General features: G+C 41.6%; 3 protein-coding genes across 6 annotated transcripts in view; 2 read left to right on the plus strand and 1 right to left on the minus strand.

Moving 5' to 3' along the window:
* Window positions 1-1068, minus strand: part of IBTK (inhibitor of Bruton tyrosine kinase) — a 46911-nt gene extending 45843 nt beyond the window's left edge. For all 3 annotated transcript variants that reach the window (XR_014492457.1, XR_014492458.1, XM_083362133.1), the window contains exon 1: window positions 897-1068. The gene's annotated coding sequence lies outside the window, so the exon portion shown is untranslated. The remainder of the gene's footprint in view (window positions 1-896) is intronic.
* Window positions 1069-1666: 598 nt separating this feature from the next.
* KIAA1586 lies at window positions 1667-5283 on the plus strand. Its single transcript, XM_083354166.1, has 2 exons — window positions 1667-1699; window positions 3545-5283. Exons 1-2 carry the CDS (start codon window positions 1670-1672, stop codon window positions 5216-5218), a joined length of 1704 nt encoding a protein of 567 aa, XP_083210292.1. The 5' UTR covers window positions 1667-1669; the 3' UTR covers window positions 5219-5283.
* A 12443-nt stretch (window positions 5284-17726) lies between these two features.
* TPBG (trophoblast glycoprotein) overlaps window positions 17727-27962 on the plus strand; it is a 57694-nt gene continuing 47458 nt past the window's right edge. Inside the window, exons 1-2 of one of the 2 annotated variants that reach the window (XM_083377501.1) lie at window positions 17727-17833; window positions 20167-22231. In XM_083377501.1, coding sequence (XP_083233627.1) covers window positions 20395-21579 — 1185 coding nt within the window. In that variant the 5' untranslated portion in view covers window positions 17727-17833; window positions 20167-20394 and the 3' untranslated portion in view covers window positions 21580-22231. Of the gene's footprint in view, window positions 17834-19595; window positions 22232-26415; window positions 26539-27962 lie in introns of those variants that run through there. The other variant, XR_014494205.1, reaches the window with a different exon arrangement.

Here is a 27962-nt window from a genome sequence, read left to right on the forward strand (position 1 = left end):
GTGGCAATCATCCTATGGTCAGGGTAAAAAGAGTCAGGAGTTCCTGATCTCAGCAACAGAAACATGATTAGAGAGTCAGGGAGTATTTAACATTGTCAGTAAGTCATGCAAAAAGCTGCCCAGTATGCAACCCACAAAACAGGGCAATATTACTTCAGGATCAGAATCAGGAGGAACTACAGTATTACTCTTGGGCAACTGTAGAATATTAAAAAAAAACGGGGGCGGGGGGGGGGGGGGGAAGGGAGGGTACTTTCTTTTCTACAAATCTTTAAATCAGGGCTCTCCAAACTTGGCCCTTTTATGACTCGTGGACTTCACCTCCCAGAATTCCTCAGCCAGCGTGCCTGGCTGAGGGATTCTGGGAGTTGAAGTCCACGAGTCATAAAAGGGCCAAGTTTGAAGACCCCTGCTTTAAATCATATACATTACAGTAACTCTGTCATACCATTTTTTAAAATCTAGCCTAATCATCAGGAAAAAGATGCAAGAGTTAACTCCCTTTCCTGTTATATATCTGATCTTTCTCCAGACATTTTCACCGTTACACCGACGGCCGACTTCCCCCTTCCCTGCTATTTCTTCCTTCATCTCTTGGGATCAGCAACACACACACACACACACACACACACACACACACACACACACACACAGAGCTTTAATATCTTCGTGACGCGTAGAAATTTAATCCGGGCACCTCTTTCTTCTTGCCCATAATTGGAAACTCTGCACCTGTCGGATTTCTGCCTGAAGTCGGTGTCAAAAAACAGAAGCCCAGAAGGGTTTGAAGGTCCGCTCGCTCGCCCCCTCTAGCCACCCGGCTCCCCCGCCGCCACCACCACCACCACCACCCCTCCAGCTGAGTTTTTTTTTTTCCCTTTTCGGGACTGCCTCACCAGTCGCTAGTTGAAGGAGCTAGAACGGTGATAGGAGGACGCGCGTCGGAGGGCCGGGAAACTCATCCTCAATGGATCCGAAGGGCGCCGGGGCGGGTCAGGACGAGGCCGCGGAAGGAGGAGGCAGAGACGACGCGAGGAGCCGCCACGGCTGCAACCCTCCAAATGCCACCGAGGGTGGCCAGATAGAGGCGGCGGGGACACGGGAGCAAAGGAGCGCGGGATTGGGCGGCGTGCTAAGTATTCCGAGTGCTCATTGGCTGGTGGGAGGCTAAGCCTCCGGCTTCTGCCCAGCGCTGAAAGGGGCTGACGCGTAAAAGTGCGCTTCGGGCAGGAGACTTTTAAGGATCAAGGGCGGCAACTGAGGAGGAGTTGACAGTAGCGGCTTACGCTTCCCTGGCTCCGCCTCAATTGCAGCCGGGGTTGGGGGTGATTTGTAGGTCCAGAACTCCCTTGTGTTTCCTCACTGAAATATGTTCCCTACAACCAGAGCTTTTTTTTTTTAACATATGACCCACCGGAACAACGTTCCGGCACCTTTTTTGCGACGGATTTTCCGGAGTTGTGTTCTTTTCCTATTGTTGCCGTTCCTATCCACGTTTCCTTTTGAAAATACGCCGCTGACGGTAGAGGACGAGCGGGTCCCCTCTGGTGCTGCTGTCCGCCTCCTCTAGGGGGAGCCGTGAGGCGCCGGAGAGCCACAGCCAGAGCGTGACTTGATTGGCTGGCTCAGACCATGTGATGTGGAAGCCGTTGGTGGTGGTGGGAGACGCATGAACATGGAGGACGTGCTGCGGGAGAGGGTGAGCGGGAGCCTTTTGCCTTCCCTTACAGAAGGTGGGGTGTGAGGTTAAAAAGAGGGTGAAGCGAGAGGAAAAAAGGGCGGCTGGTGTGGAAGTTTGCCCGACAGCGAAACTTTATTGTTTCGGTTCCTTGGGTAGTTTATTTATTTATTTTATTGGATTTATATACCGCCCTTTCCCGAAGGACTCAGGGCGGTTTACAGGGTATTTAAAACAAAAGATCGATACAAAAAGTTAAAAACAAAAGTTCCAAAGCTGGGGTGTCTACGAAAATCTCTTTTTAATCTTTTATACTTTATATTCAAACTTCAGAGGGGAAAAAATAAGAATAAAGCCAATGTCTTGTGATTTGAAGGTGTTATTATTAATTGCAGATGACACCAAGCTGGCAGGAATAGCCAATACTCCAGAAGATAGGCTTAAGATACAGGAGGATCTGGACAGACTCGAACACTGGGCGCTATCTAACAAAATGAAATTCAATGGTGAAAAAAGTAAGGTTCTACATTTAGGCAGGAAAAATCAAATGCACAGGTATAGTATAGGTGGTACCTTGCTCAGTAGTAGTAACTGTGAGAGGGATCTCGGAGTCTTAGTAGACAATCACTTCAATATGAGCCAGCAGTGTGCTGCAACTGCCAAAAAAGCCAACACAGTGCTAGGCTGCATTAACAGAGGGATAGAATCAAGATCAAGTGAAGTACTAATACCACTTTACAATGCTTTGGTAAGGCCACACCTGGAATACTGCATCCAGTTTTGGTCACCACGATGTAAAAAAGATGTCGAGACTCTAGAAAGGGTACAGAGAAGAGCAACCAAGATGATTAGGGGGCTGGAGGCTAAAACATATAGGGAACGGTTGCTGGAATTGGGTATGTGTAGTTTAACGAAGAGAAGGGTGAGGGGTGACATGATAGCAGTGATCCAATATCTCAGGGGCTGCCACAAAGAAGAGGGAGTCAAGCTATTCTCCAAAGCACCTGAAAGCAGGACAAGAAGCAACGGATGGAAACTAGTCAAGGAGAGAAGCAACCTAGAACTAAGGAGAAACTTCCTGACAGAACAATTAACCAGTGGAACAACCTGCCTCCAGAGGTGGTGAATGCTCCAACACTGGAGGTTTTTAAGAAGAGACTGGACAGCCATTTGCCTGAAATGGTACAGGGTTTCCTGCCTGAGCAGGGGGTTGGACTAGATGACCTCCAAGGTCCCTTCCAACTTTATATTAATAATAATAATAATAATAATAATAATAAATTTTAATTATGTATTGGTCAGATGTAAAGATTAGACCTAGGGTATGAGGTTTAATCAAATCTATTCGTTAAATTGGATTTAACTTGAAGGTAAATTAAAAGTAATCCGTTCACTGACAAAGTTTCAACTTGAATTTGTTTCAAGTCTATATCCATATTAAACTCCAAATGTAGTTTTTTCCACCTTGTTGGACAACTTCTTAAAAATAATTCAATCTTTTACAAGCAACCAAATTTTGTTTTATTGGGCCAATTTCATTCCACATAGAAAGCTGACATTTCCACTCATTAAACTGGGTATGCCAGTGGTAAATGTCCCAAAAGATTAATAAAATGCTTCTTGTAATTTAAAGCCACACAATGCATGGTAACATTAATAGTATTAACTTGAACAAAATCCTAGTCTTTTAGATACACTAAAAATTGAAGGGGTTTTTTTTTTCAATTACAAACATAAACCTTGTAGGGTAGGCAAGGCAGGTTGTATGACTTGTGTGAGCGTGTGTACAGTGATTGACTATGCGTGAAAGGTAAATAATTTATTAGAAAACTTTGGTGAATTGAAAATCTTTTTTTAAATTTTTAGTGTAAAACTGCAAACGTTTTTCGAACTGCATATAAAGTAGCAAAGGATAATCAATCATTCCATGATTTTGAAAGTGAAATTGATCTGCAAGAACTGAACAGTGTTGAAATGAGTCGTAATCTTCATTCTACAAATGCGTGTATTAACATTGTTAATCATATAAGTGAAGAAATGAGGAAAACTCTGGTTAAAAAAATTGTTCAATCCAATAATAAAATTTCATTGATAATTGATGAATCAACCACAATAAGCAAAAAAACTACCCTCTTAGTATATGTTCGATGCTGTTTCGAAGGTGTTGGAAAGAATTCACTGATAAATTTGTTTTTGGACTTGGTAGAACTTGAACAAGTAACGGCGGAAGGAGTATTTGATTCCTTACTCCAATGTCTTCACTCTTATGGGATGACAGAAGATTATTTAAAAAAATATTTGGTTTCTGTGGCGTGTGATGGCACTGCTGTGATGACAGGGTGTAAAAGTGGAGTGAAAAAATTGCTGTCAGAACATTTTCCTTCTATTTTAGTTTGGCACTGTGCTAATCACAGACTAGAATTATCAGTAGGTGATGCTGTTGAGGAAACTTCAGGAATAAATAGATTCAAATCATTTATTGATAAACTTTACATAATATGCCATGCTTCGGCAAAGGGTAGTAGAGAGTTACATTTATCTGCAGAATTACTGGCGGCTGAGCTGCTGAAAATTGGAAGAATTTTCAGTTCCCGATGGGTGTCATCTAGTTTGCGTACAGCTTTGGCTGTGTGGAATAATTTCGAATCCCTTGTGCATCATTTTGAAGAAGCAATGCACGATCCTACAAGAGATAATAATGATAAATGCATGTATGATGGCTTGAAAAGAAAAATCACATCTACAGAATTTTTATTGGACCTAGGATTGATGTGTGACGCTCTCCAAGAATTATCAGAATTAAGTTTGGACCTACAGGACCGCAACATGGACCTGTACAAGGCAAATAACAAAATAAAAATACTGGTACAAATTTTTGAAGAAAGAAAACAGAACTTTGGGCCCTATTATAAATGCGCTGTTACTGCTGTACGTGATCTTTGCTTTCGTGGAGTTTTACTTCACGAAAAAGATTCAAGAAAGGATCCTCCCATTGACCCAAGTACATTTTATAGTAAATTGAAAGAGTCAGTCGAAAAAAGATTACTTGATAGCAAAGACAATGAGTTGGCATACTGGTCTCGCATACTTGATCAAAAACATTGGCCTGAAAATGTTAATATTGGACTGACATTTGGAGAAGTGGAAATTAGAAACATGTCAATCAGACTGCAACTAAATGAAAGAGAAATGATTCGTGGATTCCGTGAATATATTCTCGAAAAGACATATCCAGAAAAACTGTTGTATTTGATACAGACTCTGAATACCATTCCCATTTCTTCAAGTGAATGTGAACATGGGTTTTCACAGATGAATCTAATTGCCACCACAACAAGAGCTTCGTTGAAGACTAAGACAATTTCAGCACTTTTGTTCATCAAACTTGTTGGACCACCTCTAAGACTTTTCAATCCTTCAAAGTACGTTGATCTGTGGTTACTCAGAGGACGACATTCGGCCATAGACACTAACAGCGACGAAAGGAGTGAAGATGATTTGCCGGATGAGAATTTGAGAAAAATTTGGAATTTACTATGAACATTTGCCTTAAATACAATAAATTTATGTTAAGAACTGAACATATATTTTTTTAAATAAAAGATTAACAAGATGTGAGTTCTGGCACCTTCCCCCCCCCCTCAAAAATAGCACTTCCTACAACACTATCCAGAGGGGTCCTTGGTGCTCTCTGAGTTTGTTTTCTTGCAGGCATTTCATTACCCAAACTAGGTAACATTATCAATGCTACTATAGTGCTTGACTAGCACTGATGATGTTACCTAGTTGGGGTAATGAGACGTCTGCAAGAAAACCAACCTGTTCAGAGAGCACCAAGGACCCCTCATTTCACCCCTGAACTATAAACTCCTTTATTGACACTGTCCAGAATTAGTCTGCGATCAAGCAGGCTGCATGCATTTACCCATTGATGAATTCAGTAGGGTTTGTTCTGCAATAAAGGCCTGCATAGATTCAAGGCGGCAGGACAGGAATGGGAAATACCTCTAAAAGGCAATTGCAAGGAACTGAAGCTCTAGTGTGCAAACACGTTTCAATAGGAATACCTACCGTTTTATTTGAGGCCAGGGCTGGTCCTGAAAAAGATCAGATGAGAAACCACTGGGAATCCCAGAACAGCAGGCAAACCTGGGAAGTTAAGACTTCCCAATACGAGTGGACAGTGAACAGATATGAAATGCTCTATGTAATCTAGCTTTTAAAACAAAATTATGTGAGCATTTTTCAAAACAGCTAAGTGATTAGGGTGTCAAACTGCCGGCCCGTGGGCCGGACGGGTCACGAGGAAATCTAGCCCACTCCATTGCCAGCAATGGGGGGAAAGCTCCAGTACATCGCGCTACATCACGTGACATCGCATATTTGACATGTCTGGTCAAGAACGTGTGTGCTATTTTAAAAAACACCTGTCCAAGATTAAGCAATCATCTCATAAACCAAACTTGAAAAATTCAAGTGTCATAATCAAAAATATAGCACAGATGTTCCCTCCCAATCAGAAAATTCAGGGTAATAATTGCAAATCTAACAGTTTGGCCTGCAAAAAACAACTGTCAGCATAATAATTATAATGATAAGAACAGACTTCAGCATCCTAAGATTATAAATAACACGTAGGATTGTTTTTGTTGTGAAGAGCTTTGAGTCTCCTTGTGAATAAAAGAATTTTTGCCCTATATGATTTAGTAAGAAATTTAAAATGTATTGCTATTCCACTAACATGTTTGCAGAAATGGAGATTAATCTTAATAGCTAAGCTGTTTGCTTTTTTTATTGATGAAATCATTAGAGATATGACTTAAGGAAAATATGCTTTGTGATTACATTTTACAACACTCAGTTGCACCCTCTTAATAATGTGCTAACTTTGAATGCTGCAGGTGTGTTAACAGTATTAGAAATCAATCTGAAACATATTAATATCCATAATTATCTACATTAAAAGGTAAAGGTAAAGTTTCCCCCGCACATGCGTGCTAGTCGTTTCCAACTCTAGGGGCCGGTGCTCATCTCCATTTCAAAGCCGAAGAGCCAGCGCTTGTCAAAGGACGTCTCCGTGGTCATGTGGCTGGCATGACTAGACGCCATAGGCGCACGGAACATTGTTACCTTCCCACCGTAGTGGTCCCTATTTTTCTACTTGCATTTTTACATGCTTTCGAACTGCTAGGTTGGCAGAAGCTGGGACGAGTAACAGGTGCTCACTCTGTTACGCGGCAGTCGGGATTCGACCCGCCGACCTGATCGACAAGCTCAGCGTCCTAACCCACTGAGCCACTGATATAAAACTATCAGATTGGATAGTTGTATAAACATCACAGAACACAATGCAGAACAATTTGTTAACCAATTCATTGATGGAGCAGAGAGGGTTATGTTTACATAATATACAAGCCAAAATTGTACAACCCCATTTAATTTTTTTTTGCTCCATGAACTCAGCCCATATGGTTACTTTATGGATCAGCATATTATGTGACCCAAAAGATTGGGCTGGATTAAACTATAGATAAATATATCATGCCTAAATGTGATGTGAATACAGCCTGGGTTTCAGGGCCAATAAATATATACTGTCACTTTAGTGTTGATTCTTTGATACCATGCAGCTGAAAGTATAAAATGATTCAACCACAGGTAACTTTCGACTTACAGCAGTTTGTTTAGTGATCAAAGTTATAACAGCATTGAAAAAAGGGATTAACCATTCTCCTGGTTAATTGTTCTGTTACTAACTTAACAACTGCAGTGATTCACTTGACAATTATGGCAAGAAAGGTCGTAAAATGGGGCAAAATTCATTTAACTATTGTCTCGCTTAGCAACAGAAATTTGGGATCAGTTGTGATTGTAAGTCGAGAACTACCTGCATAGGATTTATCCTTTCAGCACTAAGCTCTGCTAGCTTTTTCATGGTTTCCTTGCACTAATGTAATGAACATGGCAAAAGGGACTGTGGACTTTGCTTAATTGTACCGCCGGTTAATGAATGCCAGCGGGTTATTCCCAGGGGAAGGGCGTTCTCTGTGGGTGCGCCTGCCCTATGGAACCAACTACACACGGAACTTAGGACTGCCCCCGACCTTCGCTCATTTCGCTGGGACCTGAAAATTTGGCTCTTTGATCTGTTTGGTCCAGACTGTGGGGTTGTTAATTTAACTGGGTTTTAGATTTACTCTTGGGACTTGAATTTAATTTAATTGTTTTAATTGATTTTAATTTTTTGTATTTCATGGTTTTAACTGCCCTGTAAACCGCCCTGAATCCTACGGGAATAGGGTGGTATACAAATTCAATAAAATAAATAAATAAATAAATAAATTGGGACTGGAAATGGCAAAATATTAGAAATATAATTCTGCGTCATAGGATATTACAGCAGGAGGGACAACATAACTGAAGAAGATGCTAAATGCTATACATGTTCCAGAATCCGCAGTCATCATGCACAATTTGTGTATTACAGTCCCAGCACTGCTGGAAGGGTTGCTGCCCTCAAGGGGAACATATTCACAGATATCTTTGTTTTCATAACTGATATGTGGCTTACGTCATACATACAAACTTCAGTTTTAGCCAATGCTCTTTAGAAAAAGCATAGGCAGCTAGAATTTTGGGACCAAAGCGAGTGAACAAGAAAGGAAAAAGAGCTTTGTGAGGCCCATTGGCAGAGGGAGGAACAAGACAACTCAAATCTTGCCAAAAGAATCGACATCAGTCGAGCAGCATTGGTGATTTACCAGATGAGTGCTATGTTTCCATACTAGAAAAATAAACTAGTTACTCCTATTGCAAATGCTAAGCTTGTCTTCTTACTGGAGGACAAAGTAAAAGAGTTGAAGGCCAGCCCATCTTTTTAAGAACATCAAAGAAGATGCCACATACAGTATCACACAGAGAGCTGTCCACAAAGGCCAGTAGAATGAAGTCTGCAAAATAAAGACAGGACTTAGCAATAGCACATAGACTTATATACTGCCTCGTAGTGCTTTTCAAAAGTGAGCCAATTGCCAAATTGTGATCACATGACTGCGGGGATGGTCCCACAGTCATACTTGAGGATGGCTGGTAAGTCACTTTTTTCATAGCCATCATAACTTTGAACTCTTGTTAAATGAACGGTCACAAGTCAAGGACTACCTGAACTGGAATATTGCTTCCACAGTTAGCATTAAATAATGTTACCTTGTGTTCTGTTGAGTTAAATGGGATTTCAATTAGTATGATTGATTTTGGTAAATGAATTTAAATTCTTGTGATATTAAGAACTGTTATTAACCCATTTGTCAGATAATAGTACTGTAATAGTAATCTTGGCAAGTGCTTGAGCATCTATGTACTCTTTTAGCCACAAGATGTCACCATTGAGATACCTTGTTTTCCAATTTCCAGTTTTGGGGTGAAACTATTCAATGCTATTATCACATATGAAATTTTTGCTGAACTGTTGAAAATACCTACTAAGACTGTAACTCTTTCTTTGGAAGATCCAGAGCTACAGCAATCTCTAAATAATGCCACAAACAAATTTCAAGACAAGAATATTCTGAACCTGGAATCATAATGATTTTACCAATTCACATCAGTCTAGCATGTATACAATGAAAAATATAGGCCATCAGACAACAATAGACTCTTATCGTTATTGTTAGTGGCATGCTTGTGGGGTTTTTTTGTTTTGTTTGATTTGTTTGTTTTGCAAAACAGCCAAAAAATATACAGAAGAGGGAATATGTTTGCTCAAAACATTTTGGGAAGAATATTTAGGTACCTATTAATTATAAAGTATCCCAGTAACATTTTGCCACACCTGTACAATCAAATCTATAAACCTTATCATATTTACTAATGTGACTGAAAGCCGTGGACAAATTTCATTTATCAGTGGTAAAATACTGCAGAATGAGGACAAAATAAATGCAAAATCTACATTTTCTCTACATCTCATATAACAAAGGTTCATATTCATTATTGAAAAATATTAAGCTGAAGAGGTTCAGCAGGCTACCAGTATTGAGGTTCAATTCTACCTATTTAAGTTCTGGGTTTAACAAGATAAGATAGTGAAGCTGTTTGAGCCTTTTGGCCATGGTGCATGTTCTCATTTCTTTCATTCATCTTTCCCAAGGTGATGTACTCTAAGTGGGATGAATAATAACCATCATTTCAAGCCAATATCCCATGCTGACAAAGGATGAGGGCACTGTAGGCAGTAGGCTGGAGAAAGCTGGTCTAACTACAGTGCTCCTTTCTGATCAATTGACTAGTATTCATTTTTTCCAGTCTGAATTACCTCTTTGTAGCACTTTCACTTTTATTCAACTAGGTCAATTTCCACCTGTCTTCTCAGGAATCAGATTGGCTAGAAGAGGAATAAAATTCTGTGTCAAAGGAGAAAGATAATGGTATGATGTTGCTTGCTTTCTAGGGAAAAGTGAGATTAAAACTTAAAAAAAAAGAATTCAGCCAGAACAGGAATTTGTACAAATATCCTTTTGCAGAAATGTAGCCCAATCAAACAATAAAGATTGGTATGATAAGATCCTAACAGTCTTCTGATTATATCTGATTTTGATTTGATCTTGGCCACCAATAAATTGATCAATGTAGTCTGCCATTCCAAATGAAACCTTTAAGTCACTTGAAATATAGGCTATGGAACTGAAGCCCTTAGTAAATTCTATTTTGCACTGACATTGGTTTTGCTGAGGAATGGCCAGTTTATGATTAGAGTGTCCTAGAAATGAGCTGATCACAATATTCTACATTTTCTTTTTTTTATTAGGAAACCAACATCTGTCAGCTTTTGTTGTTGTTGTCAGCCTACTGAAATATTCCTTTTCCTTATAAAAGCTGCATGGCAAATAGATGAGCTGCTAATTCTGCATCACATCACAGGAACCTAATTGACTAATGTCAGCAGCATGATCACTATCAGACAATCCAACAGCTCTCCAGTTTAATGAGACCTACCTGTTTTTAATTAGGATCCCAAGAATCATGAAAAAGCTCTTCCATTGGAGACCAATGTTATGTCAGTGGACTTCCCTTCAGTCAATGGGGACTTCCCCATTCCCTGCTCCCACCCCCAGTTTCTTCTGTACCTTCTAAGTCTGACCAATGGAATACCCTCTAGCAATATTGATGATATGCCTTATGGCAGGGGTCTTCAAACTTGGCCCTTTTATGACTTGTGGACTTCAATTTCCAGAATTCCTCAGCCAGGCATGCTGGCTGAGGAATTCTGGGAGTTGAAGTCCACAAGTCATAAAAAGGCCAAGTTTGAGGACCCCTGCCTTATGGATAGGAATTCATCCCATACAGTTCCGCAAGCAGTACATTCCATACACTCTTATTTAAAACTGAACAATGTAGTGATTCCAAGGACATTCTACTACAAATTTCTCAGAGATCTATCAGAAGATTCAAATCTACTTTCTGTCCATCCTTAACTTTAATATACAGCAGTAAAGACCTTAACCCTGAAAAGATACGGTAAAAGGAAGGAGTAAAAATCCAATTGTTTTGCGATACTGCATGATCCTCTGATTCATTTTTAACAAAAACAACAATCTTGCAACTGCATCAAGTTTAAACAGTTTATTAGAGCTCACTTTATAAAATGGTGTATTGCCTTAGATTACAGATACATTTTCACAAAGAGGGATTGTAAATATGGAAGTTAGAAGAAAGCAAAATGCAAAAACTGGAAAGATTTTTTTTCACTTTCCACTTTCATAAAACTGTTCAGTATCAGATTAAAATACCACATCCAGGCAAAGGATGAGCACGTTTTTGTTTTTTGTTTTTAAAGGTAAAGTTTCCTTTTAAGATGAATTGAACTCCTAACCAGGCTCAATTCTGTATAGCCTTTGGGCACAGACAAATAATCAGAAAATAAACCTTTCTGCTTTATTCAAATTATAGAAAACAAACATAAATGGTTTGTTGTTTTTTAACTTTTTAACTTAACTATTATTTCTATTTTTCAGTTCTTTTACAATAAGGTACCATATGATGTTTTGTTTTTGTTTTGTTTTTTGTGGTTTTGAATAATACAATTGACTTAAAATGGTGAACCTTCTGATTCTTTTTTCTTCCCCTTTATGGTCAATTGAAAGAATTTCAGAACCAAATTGCAGCATAGTTCTTTTAGGTAATCAGTAGGAAAGAGAGTGAGATTAAGAACTGAATACTATTGTAGGGGTGCATTCATTTATTTTTAGCAGAATATGGCTTTCAAGATAGATAGAATTTTCAGGGAAGCACTCTCGTTACATTTTGACAACATTTGACATTTCTTTTCCTACTTACCAAAAACTCCACAATTTGATTATAGGTTGCAAGAAACACCTATGGGTTCGAATCAAAATCCCAATGAGCTCAATAATTAAAAGTTAATTCAACATCTCTTGAAAGCCTACAAACAGGGCATTGGTACAATGCATCATCCTGTTACTTTCTCCAACAACTAGAATTCAGAAATATGCTGCTTTTAATGTTATCAACATAATGCAGCCATTAGTTATCTTTACCTTCATCTTCTTCAGTCTAATTCCCACTTAAAAGTTATTCAAAATCAGGTATGTTTGGGTCTGCCATAGTTTACTGAGAGAGCCCAGTCTTAGGCTTTATTCAAGAAATCATGGCTTAGTGCAGTGAATGAATCTGACATGTTACTAAACTTCCCATTTTAGTATTCATCCATTCCAGATGTTGAAATCCATCTGTCTTAGTTAATATAGCTGAAAGAAGATGAGCAGTGCAGTTCAAAAATATCTGCAAGACCCAGGTTACTCTTACCTGTCCTAACCAACAGGATCATTTTGGGAGAAAGATAAATCAGAAGGGTTTATTCAAGAATGCTTTCATATTTCCCTGCTGATAATCAGCACAGAGGTTTCAACTTAATCCTTAACTTAAAAAACACAACCCCCTTCTCACAATCACTATGACAGAAAAACAGGATACAAAACAAGGCTTACTCCACTGCCACCAGCAGTACTGCCAAGAAGAACAAAGTATTTTCAAATCTAGTCTTTGAAAAAAAAGATAGATCCAAAATGGAGGTAAAAAGAAATCTGGTACTTTAATATTATGAAACGATTGCAAAAGGCTGCCTTGTAGGAGCTAGCAGGGGAGATTAATGCCCTTGTGCATTACTGGAGCTGGTCCTGAAGCCTTTGCAAATAGCTGATAAAAAACTGTCACTTCATGGGATCTAGGAAAGCAGCACCAAGATTTGAAAAACACCTTTGGAATGCCGGATTTTGGACCAGTATCTACAATTCAATTTTGAGATGTCATATTGCTTACAGAAGAGTTCGGAGTCCACTTCCAAGCATCAGTATTTAAAAAAAGAAAATAACTAACTGAAAAATCTTTGTCTGAGACTATCTACGGCAGGGGTATCAAACTCAATTTCATTGAGGGCCACATCAGCATTGCGGTTGCCCTCAGGGGGCCGGGTGGGCATGGCCAGGGTGGGTGTGGCCTACTGGATGGGCGTGGCTAGAGTGCATATGCCCTACTGGATGGGCGTGGCCAGCTCTACATCGTTCGCATCAAGGGTGCCTATGGGGGCCTGGGCAGGAGTGGGACAGATCTGAGGGTCTCTGGCAGAAGGAGGGTCTCTGGGCCAGGGCCAAGGCAGTGGGGGCCATTCCCTCACTGTTTCCAGGATGGCTTCACGGGCCACATGAAACCACTTCGCGGGCCAGATCCGGCCCCCGGGCCTTGTGTTTGACATGTCTGATCTACGGTATATTGCCATATATGACACGCACTCTAAAAACTGGAGTGACCACTAGATGGCGGTAAAGAGACTCAGAAAACTACCTCTGCTGCCGTTAAATGAGTGACTGGGTTTTTGCAACCCGTTCAAAGATGATAGGCCTAGAGAAGACGGACATACAGTTTGGATACATGATGGCACCTTAGCTTATTATGTCCCTAAAATCAACTGATACTGATATTATCTTAATCCAATTGCAATTATATATACTGTACTTTATATGGTATTTGATTCAACAGTGCTTATATAGATGAAGTTGGTTTATTCAGTTCCTAATGGCATCACAAGATGATTTTGCTTATTTCCACATGCCATTAAATTCTTCCACCATTACCTTTCCAAAGTTCTAAAACAGGCAAAAGAATGAAATGTCTTTCCAGCAACATCAAAGGAATCTGAAGAATGGTGAACAAAATAATAAATAAATCCTGATGGGATTTTGTTATCTCTAAAAACTCTCTAAAAATGTTGTGACTGTGACAAACTAAATGTTGTAAAAATGGTCCTTTTCAAAAGGATCCCAAATAAAATTACAATACATGGACAATGCTCTACATATGTTAAGCAAATCAGCATTCAAACATTGGATTTTTTTTTCTTTCTCTATTCACATAAACCTTAGAACAGGGGTCTTCAAACTTGGCCCTTTTATAACTTGTGGACTTCAACTCCCAGAATTCCTCAGCCAGCATGCCTGGCTGAGGAATTCTGGGAGTTGAAGTCCACAAGTCATAGAAGGGCCAAGTTTGAAGACCCCTGCCTTAGAAGGTCTGGACAAGGCCACTGAGTTTTTAACTCCTTGCAATTGTTAACTGATAAAGTACACGTACTTGTAATCTGTCCCACATGTAACATGATGTGTATAACCAAACTACCTCTCCCCTTCCCATTTCACCCCATTTAAATCCTTCATCAGTCTAAGTACTCTATGCATTTAATAGTGACCTGCAACCCATGAAAGTATACACCTTTAAATAAAATTTGTTGTCATAAAAGATGCTACAGTACTAGAGTCCTGATTTTCTTTACTCATCATGGACTGATGTCTGCCCTCCATAATGTCTTTATTTCACATGAACTGGGATCACCTACATGTCCAGTTATAAGCCAATTCTAATCAAATGCAAGGGACTAATGGCAGGATGGTTAAGATGTTGAATTAGAATCCAGGACACCTAGTTTAACTATGGAGATTTACTGAGTGATATTAGGTTGATGCTGTGGGGCAGGTGGGGGAACAGAGGGCAGAATATTATATGCACTATTGTAAACTTTGGAGGAAAAGCAAGGCAGAAATCTAATAAACTAATAAACCTAACTCGGAAGATGAAGTGTTTTGTTGTAGTTCCATGATTCCATAGATGGAGGTTAGAAACCTTGTTATGTACAGCAGATTATCCAGAGACATACTAATTGGTCCTGATTTATTTTCCTTTCAACTTTGTTCTGAGCTGCATCTGGTCACCTTTTTCAGAAATGTAGCCTTTTTTTCCCAGTTTGGTTTTTATTACTCCCAATGGGACCCAAAAAGAGAAGAACAGGGTATCCGCAAAGGCATTGCCCCCAATCTGCCAACGCAAATGTTCCGTGGCTCACTCAGTGTCAGCCACAAAACCTTTAGTATACAGGCAATTCTCACTAGAGCCAGACCACCTCCCCCCAAACCCCCCCAGCCTTAATGGGATTTTGTAAAATGACCAATCACCAGTCAGTCGATAACTCCCCAAAGTATAAAGCAAGAACTGTGTTCATTAAAAATGGCTGTGTAACCTTGTCATAAAAGACCGTAACTGACTCACTATGGATCCATCTGAAAAGCCAGGGACATCTGCAGCAAGCCAAAGATGTTGTCAACATGATGAAATGTGTGTCATGACAGCACAACACAAGTTCTACCACTTACGTACTTGCAGGCAACACTGAGGCAGCATTTCTGTTATGACATATTTTATCATTGTCCCCCACCTCCCAGTCTCATTCACCCCATGACTGATGCCCACCTATATAGCCAGGCTATCATTCAACTTTCAGATGATACAGGATCAATGGCATATACATTTTTCCTCCATTTTTTTAAAGATACCTGAGAAGCAACACAAACTTTGGGGCAAAAGTCTGTCATATTAGGCTTCAGATGCAGAGGACACCTGTCAGAGATTAATTGTTCAATCATTCACTTATGGGCTAAAACATGTATTACCCTCTATCAGCACTTGCATGTCTCAGGAATTGGTTTAAAATGCCCATTTTTTTAATGTGACAGAATATGCATCCGTGTCCAAATGGTATGTATGAAAATGCCTGATCAGAACTACTAAGATGCTCTGAATATTTCCACAACTGACCCCCAACTCGTTTCCGAGAAAACAATAATTCAAGGGCAACTGATATTTTTTTTCTTTTTTTAAATGTCCTTAGAAAATCTTGCTCTCTTCCCTTACATGAACCAGGAATAAGGTTTCTTCAATTATACTTTTACACTGAGGGTTGGATCCCTTTTGTGAACAAGCAATCAGATCCATTTGTGAAAACTCATCTTCTACAGTGGAAAGTCAATCATGAATGCAAAATCATGCAATAAGGAGAGTGAATTATTACTTTTTTTCAAACACGGTCAAAAGAAGAATGCAAGAGGAGTCACAGAAATCATTTCTCAACAGGAGGATCACTTGCTCGTGAGCTGACACAGGCATTATAGTAATCTCAGGCATGCATAAAACTTGTCTTCTGATATTGGCTGAGATAAGCAGCAAGCACCCCGCTTTCTATCCTTCAGGAAACAGGAGGAAACTGCTTTCACAATTACAACTTAACCTTATCTTTCACATCTCTGGATCTTGTAGAAATTCTTCAGGCTTCTGACACAGGAAAATCAGCTCTTATATATATAAACCTTTATTGTCAAAGTACAACATGTGTACATTGAGATTAACTGATTCTCCCCCCCCCCCCTGTGCTCTCTCCCCCCAACACACAGTGACAACAAACCCTCCATCCTACCACACCATGTGAACCAACTACACCACACACCGGTCTCCCAAGTCAATTCCGCATAAGATTTCTTACAGGTAAAGTTTAAAGTGCAACAGCCACAGGGTATAGGGATGCTCTGTTTTTTTTTTTTGTTCTGTTTTGTTTAAACAGCTCCTTATTCCATTCTAACCTAGATACAAAAGAGCAGAGCTGTGAAAACTCTACAACAGGGGTCTTCAAACTTGGCCCTTTTGTGACTTGTGGACTTCAACTCCCAGAATTCCTCAGCCAGCCATGCTGGCTGAGGAATTCTGGGTGTTGAAGTCCACAAGTCACAAAAGGGCCACGTTTTGAAGACCCCTGCTCTACAACACCCAACCCACCATCATTCACTGCCTTCTGCCTTTGATCAGAACAACGTCCCCACTGCCTCAGCAAACTTCCCAGATGAGAGTTAAGACTTCTCGGCAGGGCTTTAAAAGGCTCTAAATAAAAGTTGTGCCTACAAAGCACGACAGTACCAGCCAGGCTGTCGCTTCAAGCAGGGTAAATTCACCCAGCCTACTGCTAAGCTTGTAAGCCGCCCTGAGTCTTCGGAGAAGGGCGGGATATAAATGGAATTAAAATAATAATAATAATAAAAAAATATCCTAGGATAGCGCCCAGCCTATTCTGGCAGTAGTATCCCGAGCCACAGCTGGCTGGCGGGCGGGCTGCCTCAGACCAAAACAAACGCTCAGTTATCTTCGGGCCCACTTAACCTTACTGCGCAGGACTGCCGGGAAGAGACAAGGAAGGGCGCTGTGCATTGTTGGTGGTGAGTACGCCGAGTAACGACGTTGAACTCAACGCACCGTCGCCCTTTTAGAAGCCAGAGCCGAACTCCGTTGCGAGCGAGGCCACGAGCGCACAATGAAACGAGCGCCTCTGAGTTCGTGCAGAGGGCTTTCCGCCCAGCCTCCGCTGGGGAGGGGTGGGTGGGGTGGGGGCGGCGTTTTCCCCCCTATCCCGCGATCCCTTTCGTCGGTCGGCCGCAACAGCCCGCCAGCACGGCGCTTCCCGATCCCACCTGCCGCCTTCCGGGCAAAGTGACAACCGGGCAGGGAGGCGAGAAGCGCCCCACCCGCTGCCACCGGAGGGCGTGGTGCGCGGAGCCGGGCTGCCTCCGGGAGGCCGCGCCTGCCATTGGCTTCTCCTGCGGCGGAGGCTGGGCTAGGCGAGCCGGGAGGGACGGAAAAGGTGGCGGGGAGGGGTGGCGGGGGGGGGGGGGGAAGCAGGGAAAGTTGCTGGCTGCGCCATGCAGTTCTCACTCGACCCGAGAGTTTGCACGGGACTGGCGGAGCCCGGAGCCCAGGGGCGAGAGACAGGTAAGCTGTGATGCCGGCTGGGCTGGGCGAGCGCGGCGCGGGGTTTTGGGGAGACGAAGGGCCACCCCTTTTTCTTTGGCTGAGCTTCTCAGGCTGAAGCCTCTCCTCAGCGTCCTCGCCCTCCCGGCCCAGGAAATGAGTGCAGGTTCGCATCCCACCAGGCTCAAGGTTGACTCAGCCTTCCATCCTTCCGAAGTAGGTAAAATGAGGAGCCAGATTGTTTGGGGGCAATTAAGCCGACTTTGTAATAATGCCGCTTGGGGGGGAGCGGGGGGCGAAAGCCCTAATAAGCAGGCTTATTTATTTATTTATTTATTTATTTATTTATTTATTTATTTTAATTCCATTTATATCCCGCCCTTCTCCGAAGACTCAGGGCGGCTTACAAGCTTAGCAGTAGCCTTCATTCTATGTATATGCCTGCTTATTAGGGCTTTCACACACACACCCCCAAGCGGCATTATTACAAAGTCAGCTTAATTGCCCCCAACAATCTGGCTCCTCATTTTACAGTACCTCGGAAGGATGGAAGGCTGAGTCAACCTTGAGCCTGGTGGGAGGCGAACATAGAATGAAGGCTACTGCTAAGCTTGTAAACCGCCCTGAGTCTTCGGAGAAGGGCGGGATATAAATGGAATTTTTTTAAAAAAAAAAAAAAGAGAGTGAGGAGTCCGGTCTCCTGTCAAGTCCCAGGTTGAATCAGCCCCCCCTGCCCCCCCTTTACGCCCGCCTGAAGGGGCGGGGAGGGATGTTCGACCGCGCGCATCTTTCCTTGGAAAGGCCAGTCCCTGGAGCTGTCGGGCTTCGCCTTCCTAGCATGAGAGGTAGCCCTAGGGCAGGGGTCGGCAACCTCGGCTCTTTTATGACTCGTGGACTTCAACTCCCAGAATTCCTGAGCCAGCTGTGCTGGCTCAGGAATTCTGGGAGTTGAAATCCACGAGTCATAAAAGAGCCGAGGTTGCCGACCCCTGCCCTAGGGTGAATGGGAGCAAGGGGGGGGGTTTGCTTCGGAAACGTCGGAACCTAGGCGTTTTTCGGGTGCGGCGGGGAGCTGTTTGTTGGGAAAGTTGGGAAGGGGAAAGGGGACGATTGAGGAAAGCGAGGGCTTTCGGTTTGGGCAAAGGGAGGGGGACCTTGCGAAAAGTTTGCCAATTTTTCTCCCGCCACTTTCTTAGGGTTGGAGCCGGCTGAACAAAGCCAGGACTCTTGTTAATTTGTAAAAGAGGGACGGGGATGAAGGCTCCGCTTTTCAGCCTGGTCTTTTGAGAGGCTGGAATGGCAATAACTTGCCGGTCCACCACCGCAAATCCTTTTGAGCCTCAAAACGCTACGTTTCCAGTCCTCCGAAAAGATACCGGCAGGGGTGGAAATCCCAGCGTCTGATCCAGTAACAGCCATTCAGATGTACCGGTAATGTTTTGTATCCGAAGACGTTGTAGGGGAAAGAACGCGTGGCGTAATGGTTAGGGCAGGGGTCGGCAACCTCGGCTCTTTTATGACTCGTGGACTTCAACTCCCAGAATTCCTGAGCCAGCTATGCTGGCTCAGGAATTCTGGGAGTTGAAGTCCACGAGTCATAAAAGAGCCGAGGTTGCCGACCCCTGGGTTAGGGTAAGAGGACGCAGGTTCTCGCTGGGCGGCTCTTGGCCAGTCACGCCACTCTTAACCTAGCCTACCTCACCAGGTTGTTGGGGAAGTGGATTGAAATAGGGAGCACTATAGACATTCGGAGCTCCTGAGCGAAGGGAGAAAGGGAGGGAAAGGGATCTATTATTATTACATCTAATAAACGAGCATACCTCAAGCAGACGACCTCAGGTATTTGGACTACAATGGCCATTATCCCCTGCTGCTCAGGGTGATGAGACATTGCTATTAAACCTGACTGGGGAAGGTTGCTGAAGGGAGAGACTCCCTTGAGCGGCTGGCAAAACTTGCTGTAACACATCAAGATGAGTCCAAGGACTGCTCTTCCCCCCCCCTTTTCTTTCTTTCTTTCTTTCTTTCTTTCTTTCTTTCTTTCTTTCTTTCTTTCTTTCTTTCTTTCTTTCTTTCTTTCTTTCTTTCTTTCTTTCTTTCTTTCTTTCTTTCTTTCTTTCTTTCTTTCTTTCTTTCTTTCTTTCTTTCTTTCTTGCCGTCCGGGTTTTTTGTGGTTTGACTGAAGGGTTGGGGCACTTGGGGAAAGGGGGAAATGATCTTGAGAAGCAGGAATCCGGGCAGCATCCAGGAAGGCAGAGTCTGAGAAGAAAGCATGATCTTTTCCTCATCCCAGCTTAATTCAAACTCCTCCTCGCCGCCTCCTCCCATTTTTTTTTCTGCTTTTTTTTTTCAAGGGTGGCAGGACGTGAAAGAGAACCAGTCCATCCCTAGGGCTGTTCCTCCACTTCCAAGTCCGCTGTGGAGTCCCAGCCTGGCTGCACTGCGTGGAGGGAATTGCGCTTTCTCTGCCTTTCTGCTTGACCCAAGAAGAAGCTTCCGGAGGGCTGGAGCCAAGGATCCTTTAGAGTCGAGAGACAGCCCAAGGAGCAGCACAGGAGAACAGTCCCTGACCAGAGGTGGTGATGCTGGGGTGCTCTCTTTGGGGCTGTGCATCCCCTGCGCTAAGTGGGGAGAGGCCAGGAGCTGGGGGGCTGGAGCTGCTACTCCTGCTGGTCCTCTCAGGCTGGGTTTGGGCTCAGCAGCCACAACCGCAGATTCTCCTCTGCCCTGCGCTATGTGAGTGCTCCGAGACACCCCGGACGGTGAAGTGCGTCAACCACAACTTGACAGAGGTGCCGCCAGAGCTGCCGCCTTCCGTGCAGGGCCTCTTCCTCACCCGTAACTGCATCAGTAACCTCTCTTCTGCCTCTTTCCTCTCTGCCTCCTTCTCGGAGCTCACCCTCCTCGACCTGAGGGGCAACCAGCTGAGCTGGGTGGGCGCGGAGACTTTTGCTGGGCTGCCCCACCTAACGCAGTTGGACCTCAGCGATAATTCACTCACTTGGCTCAGCCCCATGGCCCTGGGCAATACCAGCAGCCCCCTGGAAGAACTGGACCTGAGCAGCTCCCTCTACAACAACAGCTTTGTGCTCCTGGTGGCGGAGCTGCTCCAGACGGGCACCCTTCTCAACTTGAAGCGCTTGGACCTGTCGGATAACAATTTGATTTACCTGCCAGCCAGGATGTTCTCCGCCCTGCCCAGCCTGGAGCACCTAGACGTGCACAACAACTCCCTGGTGAGCTTGCATCAAGTGTTCTTGGGGAGCCTCCGACAGCTGCACAGCTTCAATCTCAGCAGCAACGGTTTCAAGACCTTGAGCAATGACACTCTCCAGCAGCTGCAGGGCCTCCCTTTGCTGGCCCTCAATCTCAGCAGCAACCCCTGGGTCTGCGACTGCCACGTCGAGGACTTGGTGAACTGGCTGAAGGAGAGCAAGCAGGTGGAGGCCAAAGGGTCCCTCGAGTGCTCCTATCCCCGGGCGTTGCAAGAGCGCTCTTTGGTGAGCATCGATTTGTCGGAACTCAGCTGTCCCATTCTGATCGATGACCAGACGCCGCTGCAGACTTCTTACGTCTTCCTCGGGATAGTCTTGGCCCTCATTGGTGCCATTTTCCTCCTGGTTTTATATTTGAACCGAAAGGGGATCAAAAAGTGGATGTATAACATCAGGGACGCCTGTAGAGACCACATGGAGGGCTATCACTACAGGTACGAGATCAACACAGATCCCAGGCTAACAACCCCGAACTCCAACTCAGATGTCTGAAGAAGTACTACAGGGAAATGGGCCTGCTACATAATAGCCCTGCATGAAATGTAGACTTTAAATCTTTCCCTTACTCTCACCTTCTTCCTCTTCCCATTTCATCTAGACATCAGAGACTTCACACATGCAGAGAATTATGCCTCCCTGCTCAGCATTCACATAGTTGTTATTAAGGATGTGGCGCATGGTATTAGGCAGTCTGTACCATTATTACTTCCAAGCCTTTGCAACTCACTACCGGTTTGTGTTTCGATATTTCTTAGCATCTAAGCAGATAAGGAATGTTCCCTCTTTGTTTCCCCCTCCGATATTTTCAAAGAGTGAGCATGTATTAAAAAAGTACCATTCAACAAAGACTGCCTCAACTTTTTTTTTGAGAGAAACATTTTACTGATTGCTAGAAGGTTGTTTTTATGCCTCATAATTGGGGGAAAAGGTTTATAGGTTACATGCATATATAGAAAAGTGACATGTACAGACAAGCAAGTAAATAGCAAGAATGCACAAAGGGAAAACCCCTAGCCCAAGTAAAATCATATCCCTTAGCCAAGTAAATCAGTTACTGTACTTGGCATGCTTGCCCTTTCCTTGGTTATTTGTACAAACCACTTGTATGGTTCTGATTTTGGTAAAAAATACAAGCATTTGCAATTTATATGAAAAATTGTTTTCAAGGAATTCTCACCTCATATAAATTGCATATGAAGTGAGTTTGCACTGTTAAATCAATAAATGTTTCTGTTTTGCTGCAGTAGACTATCCTCTTATAATAAGGAAAATAAGCCCACAAAACGATAAAGATTCTTTCCTTTTTGATAAAAATTGTGCAAAATATGAAAGAAAGTCCTTTTTAAAAAAGATTTGTTTGGAAGCATGTCATTAATGTTGTTTAATTTTAGACAGGGTAGAAAAAATGCAAAGTTACAATAATTTGCATTTTTTTTAAACTGCATCTGAAATACCATCTCTTTTATTATGCAATCTCGTTTTACACAACCTGTTGTGACCTAGTAGTGGTTGTACAACAACTCTAAGTGCGAAGATACTGACACTGATTTTTGGAACAATTGCTGAAATTGGGAGCATAGTTTTGCTACTGAATAATGGGCACTTGTACAGTTTCTTTTTAAAAATCTATGCAAACATTACTTTTGGCAACTCAATGGGAATTACTCCCAGATACATATGCGGAATCTTAAACTGAAAACACATATTTCGTTGAATTAAAATATGGATTGTTTCATTGTTGCTCAGCTTATGTGAACCCAGTAAATTGTGGTTTATTCAACAAGCTATGGTTAAACCAGTTGTGGCTTAACAACATATGAACCTATTCCTAATGTCGCATGAGTTTCAGTGTGACAACCCATCTGGTGGAAAAAGAGTAGCTTTCCAAGTGTTTAATTTGGCCAAATTGTACCTAATATATCTAAGCTGGAATAATTAGACCAAGGATCTAGGTGCAGATACTTTTGGAAAACTACTGTAATGATAGAACTAAGTCGTAGGTCCTGTGAAGTGGTAGACTTAGTCCCAAATAAGTATGCTTAGCAATGGCGTCTGATTATAAAACAACTTTATTGAAGTCAGCATGGCCTTAAGTTTTCAGCTGAGAGGTTGTACATCTTCAGACCTCAAGGGGGGAGGCTGACATAACTGTTCACCAAGCTAAAGACAATATTATACAACTCTAGTCTTCAAACCTTAGCTAGTATTCACAAGGAATAATGTAACGTCTGTGCAAATGTATATTTTGCAGTTTAACTTGTGCATGGCTATGACTTTATGTGTCTCTTTGCACATTTATAAGGAAAGATGTTTTGCAAACCAGAGGGTCACCTTCAGTCGGAACATTGTGATAGTGCAGGAAGTATATTAAACACGCTCTTCTTTGAAAAACTGGAATGCATGAATTGTGATGCCAATCTGCATATCAGCCCTAAACAGATAAATTTACTTTCTGTTGAGTTGCTCCTAGCGGGTTTTTGGAAAGTTGTATATCGCACATCCTTAGTATTGCTTGTGAAGTATTGTTATTTCAGCTAGGTCTAATAAATCAAAATAAGTTTACTGTAGCGATAAGCAATCTTGCCCTTATTGGTCTGGAAATAATTTCCAGCTAAATCAATGGCATGGAAATCTATTTGTGTATAAAGTAATTAACATTATTTAGAATGTTTACAGCTTAACTATACCACTGTTTATGAAGCTTCCACATTTATGCACACACACCATTACTGCAAGTTCTGCTAAATCTCTTTTTAGAAATTCATTTGTCCAATGATACCATTTTGGGGGCAATGAAGAGAAATAAAATATGTACTACTGATTGATGCTTTTGTTTTACAAATACACATTTTCTAATTTTAATCATTTCTTAGTCTGTAATATTACTAGAGTTAGTAATGTAATTCTATTGTGATATCAGCTCTAAAAAAATAAAGTAAAATACAGCAGGTACTAACTAAATATACATTTTCAGACAATGCTAGTGTTTAAGTAATTTTTCTAGTATTTTCAGTAGAGATTGGCATTGCTTTAAAAAAAATACTGGTTTTTGAAGGTGTGCTGCATATTTGCATGTTTCCTAATCAATGAATATTCTCCTGAGTCAGCTTTAATTAGACAATTTAGATTGTCTAAAGTGCAATAGACTTTTCCAATAAGTGCAACAGACTTTTCCAATAAGAGGAAGACAGTTATAAGCAACTGCTTCTGTTTGGCAACTCAGTTCTATTCCCCTGCTTTTCTATGCATTTGTTGATACACGACATGTTTAGACTGGCATATTGCTCTTAAATGTTCTTAGAATTGTTAAACAGTAGACTGATATTTTTATCTAATTGTTATGCTAGTTTGATGTAGAATTAAAATATACAGAATATAATTCTCTAGCAGCTGAAACTAATGCATCTATCGCCTGTTCTGCAACATCTAACTATTTCTCTCTCTTTCTTGGGGCTGTTTTTTTCTGACATTGGAACCCCTTGGCATATTTCACAGTTTCTATTTCCTTAGCAGCTGACAGCGCTTAGTAGGGTTTATAAATGTCCGGATTTGCCCAGGAAATCTTTTAGAAAGGAAGTGTTTCAAAACAAATCAATGCTTATTTTGTCCTCATCTAAGAACTTTATTCAACTTTATTCAAACAAGTTAAATGGAAAATGGATCACCCCAACAGGTACTGTCACACTGTTTCATCTCATTAGGTTGTGATCAGCTGGTAACTACATACTACGGTTGTGGTATTGTAGAGCTGAAAAAGAGGCCAAGGTCAATAAGACTTTTCTGCAGGTATTCTTGGAGCCTGCATAACTCAAAACATCTTAACATTTCTCGGAAGATTACGGTATTCTTTTTCATAGAAACATCAGTCTCCAGATAGCTCAGTAACATCCACCTTGTAGCTGCCTGTACTTTGGGGCTCCTTGCTTACTGTAATACTTCAGTTTTCAGACTTAACTATTAAGATACTCCATCTGCACAACAAAGGCAGAACTACCTTATGATGTGAGGGTATCCAGCCACACTGAATACTACACGTGAAGGGCCATTGCCAGATTCACTTTTGTTCTCTTTCCTTTCGATGGATTCTTACCCCTGAGCAGCATTTTCTCAGAAAGGGGACACTAAGAGAGGTTACTTTCGTTGTACCATTTTAGAAAGCCTGTCCTGCCACCCTCCTCTTTCCACCAAGTCTCTTCTTTTCCATATGGCAATCTATTAACTCAAACCAGGATGGGAAGAAGTAGGCAAAAAGATGGCCATACCCATATAAACTTAAAGCTGCATCTTTATTGTCAACCAAATCATGGTTGCCTGTACTGTCTTTTTCCCCCCAATATCTAAGAGACAATAAATGGTTCACCTCACTTCACCTGGTCTGCATAGATGGCCTTCCAGAGCTTTCCTGTATGAATAGATGCCAGTGACTATCTAGTATCTCTTGTATACTGTTGTGTAGTGGGTTCTGGAGAGTAAGAAGGACACCAGGCTGATGAGTACAGCATAACCGCTCTTTATTAGGTGGAAATGACCGTACTGGGGAATAGGGCTACCTGCACTCTTTATATACCTGGCCAGTACCTGGCCAGGTACACAGCCAACCAATCGGATTGAACCTCTTGTTTCCCGATGAAATTGCTTCCCGCCAAAACAGTTACAGTTCAACACCTCCTGGTGGTGACTCTTTAGGTGTTCCTAAAAAGCTTAATACATAACATATACAATAAAGTTGCTCTTCTCTTGAGGGCCGGCTGTTTCTCAAGTCAGCTGACATTTCGGTAATCCTACGATTTGAGTTGCAAATCCTTTTATCATTTTGCTTCCCTACAATTTTTTCCTCGGTGCCAATTATATCCATGTATTTATTACCTGTGCTGTTAAGGTTAGAGATACATAATTAATGTGCAATAATGAATAAGGAAGGTGCATTTTGATATAATGACCGAGCCCCAATCCTTATTTCCTTAAAACTATCTGGTAGTCCAGCCATGGATCAAAGGCCTGCCCTATTAGTTTCAGCAATGTGCTATTCATGCCTAACCCATTAAAATATATATTGATTGGATAACAAGACCATTGATAAGATTTCACTATGACTTAGTAATTTAAAACTTTCTAATTTTTTTAAAAAAATCTCTACTTCAAATATGATTTCTCCCCTCCCCTTGTCCCACACTTGATCTATTGCCAATGGACTGGATAAATACCTGGCCTGACTGTTGCTCAATATACTTACCTGCAAAATTTAGTCTCAGATCAAGATATTTAAGGAGCAGCAGTTACAGCTGGCAAGATCAAAAATCTTATTTAATTTTATCTTTCTTTTTTCAGCTATTGAATGAATTCAACCAACAAAGAAAACCTCTCTGTGGGAGAAAAGAGAATAAGGCTTGGTTCAAGAGAGTTTGCAACTCCAACTTCTATATTTTACTCTTTATGTACTGCAAAAGCAAGGTAGAACGCATGTCCTTGGCATGAAGTGGACAACAATCTGGTTGACTGGAACGGGTCCTGTCATTTTGATGGACTCTCATGTGCCTGCTGTGTGGGTAGATGAAATACCCTACGGATATTGTTCTTTTGTAATATGGGCACTGTTGTGCATTTTCCCCTCTTCATGTCTTAAAGTTGCGTTGTAGCTGCAATTACATACAGGGGGGAAAATGGAAGGAAGTAATTTTGCTTAAGGGAGAGTTTTAAAAACAGGCTTTATTTGGCTGACTGTGAAGAGAGTTTGGGAAGGATTTTGATTCTCTTTCGATTCTCTTAACATGGGGGAAGCAACCTGATATTCTCAAGACATATTTGACAATTCCTACATTCCAGAGTGGATGGGAGTTGAAGTTGAAAACATCTAAAAACACCAAGTTGCCTATGGTTACTCTAACATTGGCAACAGTGACTCGTGTATAATCTTCAAGCAAGCAGGCAACATGGACTCAGGGATAGAAGTATTTCAGAAACACCATGGTTAATATATATATATATATATATGTTGAGAAAGTGCTCTGCCCTGTTGGTTTCAAGAAAGATCTTTCAAAGTTTGGGCAGTATTGGTTCCCACAGCATGATTGTTATCCTCAGTTAAATAGGAGCTAAAATCTATCAGGGAAAATGTTTGATAATCTTTGGCATCCTTCCCTCATTTTATCTCAGCACCTAGTGGCTCTTATTATTATCCATTATGTAAAGTAACCCTCAAAAATACCAGTAGCCTGCCATGCAAAGTAGCTGATTCAATTATTGACTTGTCTATATTCCTGCTTGCTAAAATAAGCCTTCATTTATTTGAGTGTGGATATATAGCCCTTTTTTCCCCTTGAATTACAAGTTTGAATTACAGGGATCCATCTCATGAAAGCACAGGAAATATCTTTAGCTGAGGTTTGGGGAGGGAAGGATTATATTAAGTATTTGGAAACTTACAGTATTCAGACAATCTGTTGGAAGGTTCTTAAAAAGGACTTATTCCACTGCAAATTTGCACTGTCCTGTAGGTTCAAGACTGCACTGGATTGCCAGATAGGATTAAAAAACACTCGGATCTACGTAAATCCTCAGAATCGTCTAGTGAAAGATTTCTGCAACGAAAGACTGTGTACACTGTACAAGCAGTATTTGTTAAGTATTACCAGCTGCTCTTTATTTTATTTTGAAAAACGCATTGGAGAACAAGAGCTATTATTCTGTCCTAACCCGACAGAACATTTAAATACTTCAAATGTGGAGTATCCTGAATTCTAAGCACCATCTACACTGAAACATGTTTGGCTTCATGTTTAGTGGGGGCTTATTAATGCAAATGCTCAAAAGGTTTAAGACTGCATATATTTTGGGGTCCTTGGTGCTCTCTGAGCTTGTTTGTTTTGTTGCAGATA

Source organism: Vipera ursinii, assembly GCF_947247035.1.
Source record: "Vipera ursinii genome assembly, chromosome: 1".
NCBI lineage: Eukaryota > Metazoa > Chordata > Lepidosauria > Squamata > Viperidae > Vipera > Vipera ursinii.

What these genes read in the sequence shown, in the direction of transcription:
- KIAA1586 (XM_083354166.1), top strand. Translation starts at nt 1,670, where the DNA reads ATGAACATGGAGGACGTGCTGCGGGAGAGG. An exon ending in AGGACGTGCTGCGGGAGAGG is followed by an intron (nt 1,700 to 3,544) that starts GTGAGCGGGAGC and finishes TTAAATTTTTAG; the next exon opens with TGTAAAACTGCAAACGTTTT.